The sequence below is a fragment of the Wolffia australiana genome, chromosome 5, assembly GCF_029677425.1.
Source record: "Wolffia australiana isolate 7733 chromosome 5, ASM2967742v1".
Lineage (NCBI taxonomy): Eukaryota > Viridiplantae > Streptophyta > Magnoliopsida > Alismatales > Araceae > Wolffia > Wolffia australiana.
In genome coordinates, this window is record NC_135839.1 from 5,908,156 (window position 1) to 5,909,346 (window position 1,191).

Sequence of the window (1,191 nt, forward strand, 5' to 3'; positions counted from 1 at the left end):
ATAGAGAGAGAGAGAGGGAGAGATCAAAACATGGTATTCCACGATCGTATCAATGAAGTGTTTCTCAAAAAAAAAAGATAGATAGCGAGACAGAGATATATAGATAGATAGATACACATATAGATAGAGAGAGAGATAGACGGAGAGATCAAAAACACCGTATTTCACGATCGTATCAATGAAGTGTTCTAAAAAAAACAAAATGATGGCAAGACAGAGACATATAGATAGATAGATACATAGATATAGATAGATAGAGATAGAGAGAGGGGGAGATCAAAACACCGTATTCCACGATCCTATCAATGAAGTGTTCTCAAAAAAAAAAAAAAAGATAGACAGACGGAGAAATGGGTTCACAGCTGCAAACCCCAATTTCATCCGCTGCGAAGTGCAAATCAAATCATCCAAAAAACCACAAGACAACAACACTAGCCACTCTCTTAGGCAGCGAAAGGAAATCTCCTCAGCGGGCTGCGCGGCGGCGTACGCGGCGGCGCCTCCAGTCTCCTCCCTTCATCGTCGTAGTGAATCGCCCCGTCAAAGTCCAGCGGCCTGCACTTCTCTCCCAACAGTATCGTCCTCCGCCACAGCCCATCGCTTTCGTGTATTCTCCCTCTTCTCTTCTTCTTCTTTATCCCTTCAACCAACAAAGTCTTGATCTTTCTCCTGCCTTCGAACGACGACAAGAGAAACCCGTCTTTCCAAATTCTCTGCAGTTTAAGCCACTCCTCTGCTTTGCGCTGGTCCCGGCGAAGCGTCAAGGACGGCGATGGCTTGTGTTCTTCTCCACGGTCGTCTTGTCTGCTTAGCTTCTTTGTGATGACGGTGATCTTCTTGTTGCAGGCGTCCATGAGAGAGGACACCGTCTCGACTATTCTCTTGGCCATGGTTTCTCTTGATCCTCTCTGGAGCCTTCCCTTCCCCCTTTTAAAGAATCAGGATCAGAAGAGACGAGAGAGATAGAGACGGAGGAATTGTTAAAGAATAAAGAAAACAAGAGAGGCACACAGAAAGAGTCCGACAGTTTGATATGATGATAGACGGGTAAGATAAGCAGATAGATATATTTAGTGACTGTACATGGATGGATAGAAAGATAAATAGATCGATAGATAGATTGATCGATACATGGGTAGATAGGCAGAAAGATTTCGCTATGTATTAATCGGATGGATGGATACATAAATA

The 1,191-nt window shown here is 43.8% G+C and overlaps 1 protein-coding gene across 1 annotated transcript; it reads right to left on the reverse strand.

Annotated features, from left to right (window-relative positions):
* Positions 1 to 273: 273 nt before the first annotated feature.
* LOC144703700 (uncharacterized) lies at positions 274 to 946 on the reverse strand. Its single transcript, XM_078575931.1, has one exon. It carries the CDS (start codon positions 888 to 890, stop codon positions 444 to 446), a length of 447 nt encoding a protein of 148 aa, XP_078432057.1. The 5' UTR covers positions 891 to 946; the 3' UTR covers positions 274 to 443.
* Positions 947 to 1,191: the final 245 nt, after the last annotated feature.